The sequence below is a fragment of the Ovis canadensis genome, chromosome X (assembly GCF_042477335.2).
Source record: "Ovis canadensis isolate MfBH-ARS-UI-01 breed Bighorn chromosome X, ARS-UI_OviCan_v2, whole genome shotgun sequence".
NCBI lineage: Eukaryota > Metazoa > Chordata > Mammalia > Artiodactyla > Bovidae > Ovis > Ovis canadensis.
In genome coordinates this window covers 135772998-135774752 of record NC_091727.1, presented here as the reverse complement: position 1 = coordinate 135774752, position 1755 = coordinate 135772998, and the positions used below count along the sequence as shown (strand labels likewise).

Below are 1755 nucleotides of genomic sequence, written 5' to 3'. Positions count from 1 at the left end.
CTGAGGCATGATGAAAAATTTTGGCGACTGAGGTGCAGGGTTATGGGAGGTGGGGGAGGCAACGGTGGGTGACGGCCCTGTGTTCATGGAGTTCCCAGCACATTTTCCTGTCTGCAGGTTTGTGAAGGTGTTGTTCCTAGCGCTTTGCTGGGCTACCAAAAGAGGAGGAACCTGTCCAGAATCCCTGTAGGTCAGCGAAGGAAGAGGGCTCTGGACAAGGACCCAGAGGGCTGGGAAGTGTGGAGGGGCGGGCCCGCGCAGAATTGGGGGCCTCAGTGCCCATTTCCCAACACATTTACACACTGCAGCGCTGAGCAAGCATAGGGAAAATGGCAGGGCCTGCCAGGGAAGTGCCACGTGTGCACAAGGAATGGTGGGGTAAAGGGTGGGCAAAAGGCACTCTCGGAGGGCCAGACCAGGTCAGGAGATCCCTGACAAAGGGCAAGAAATGACTACTACTGTCCGGACCTGCATTTCCCCCCAAACCTCAGTCTCTCTTGTCTCCTCTTTGTCTTCTCTTTCCCCGCCCCACTCCCAGGACAGGAAAAGGAGGGGACGCTCAACTTGGAAAAACTCTGCAGTGAAAATGAAGCGAAGCCTGAGAACCAGGGCAAGATGGAAAACAAAGAACAGCCACTGGATGCAGGAAAACCAGGAGCAGCTTGTGCTAGGGAAGATGAGGAAAACTTAGAAAACCAGGGAAGGACAGATCCCAAGGGAAAAACAGATGAGGAAGTATTAACAGTTACGGAAAGGCCAGAGAGTGAGACCAAGCCAGAAGAAGGAGCCCCAGAGAGCCAAGAAAAGCCAGAGAGTGAGGAAGAAGCACAAGAAAGAAAAGCAGAGAGCGAGGGGAAGCCAGAGAGTGCGGGGAAGCCAAAAGAAGCCAGCCAGCGAACCAAGGGAACCGAGGGCTGGCAGAAAGCGCCCCACTGGGGAGGATGTACCCAGGAAGGCCAAAAGAAAAACCAACAAGGGGCTGGCTCAGTGTCTCAAGGAATACAAGGAGGCCATACATGATATGCATTTGAGCAATGAAGAGATGATAAGAGAATTTGATGAGATGGCCAGGGTAGAGGATGAGGTGAAGAAAACCAGACAGAAATTGGGGGGGTTTATGTGGGTGCAGAAAAGTTAACAAGATCCCTTCCCCCCGAGGGGCCCAAGGGAACTCAGGGGTGGCTGCAGGGCCCCACAAAGTGGCTTTGAAAACATTCCTTTTGTGTAGTGCCTCTGACCAGCATTTACCAGGCCTTGTGCTTTAAAGTTTTGCAAATACTTTGCTTAGGTGTCACTCTTAATATCAACAATCTTTGATCAAACTAGAGTACTCTGCTGCTGCTGCTGCTGCTGCTGCTAAGTCGCTTCAGTCGTGTCCGACTCTGTGCGACCCCATAGACGGCAGCCCACCAGGCTTCCCCGTCCCTGGGTTTCTCCAGGCAAGAACACTGGAGTGGGTTGCCATTTCCTTCTCCAATGCATGAAGGTGAAAGTAGGAAATTTTTACCCATGTGCATTAATTACAAAGACATTATGATTCTTGGGAAAATAAAGTAGCTTATAGTATCATCTACAGAATCAGTCCACTGTTGTAAAAGAACAGAAATTTACATAGTACATCTTGCATAGGAAAAGTAGAAAGCTTTGTTTACTAAGTGGTTAACAGTAGTTTTACGAGTTGTGAGATTGTGATTGATTTATTTTCTTTGTTTTCTTTCTACTCATCCATTTTTTCCTAGAAGACCCAGATTACTT

General features: G+C 49.5%; 1 protein-coding gene across 1 annotated transcript; it reads left to right on the top strand.

Moving 5' to 3' along the window:
* The first annotated feature begins 329 nt into the window (after window positions 1–329).
* Window positions 330–1228, top strand: TCEAL2 (transcription elongation factor A like 2). The gene is given in 3 exon segments (XM_070291273.1): window positions 330–378; window positions 539–903; window positions 905–1228. Coding segments are annotated over 3 exon segments (738 nt in total).
* The last annotated feature ends 527 nt before the right edge of the window (window positions 1229–1755 follow it).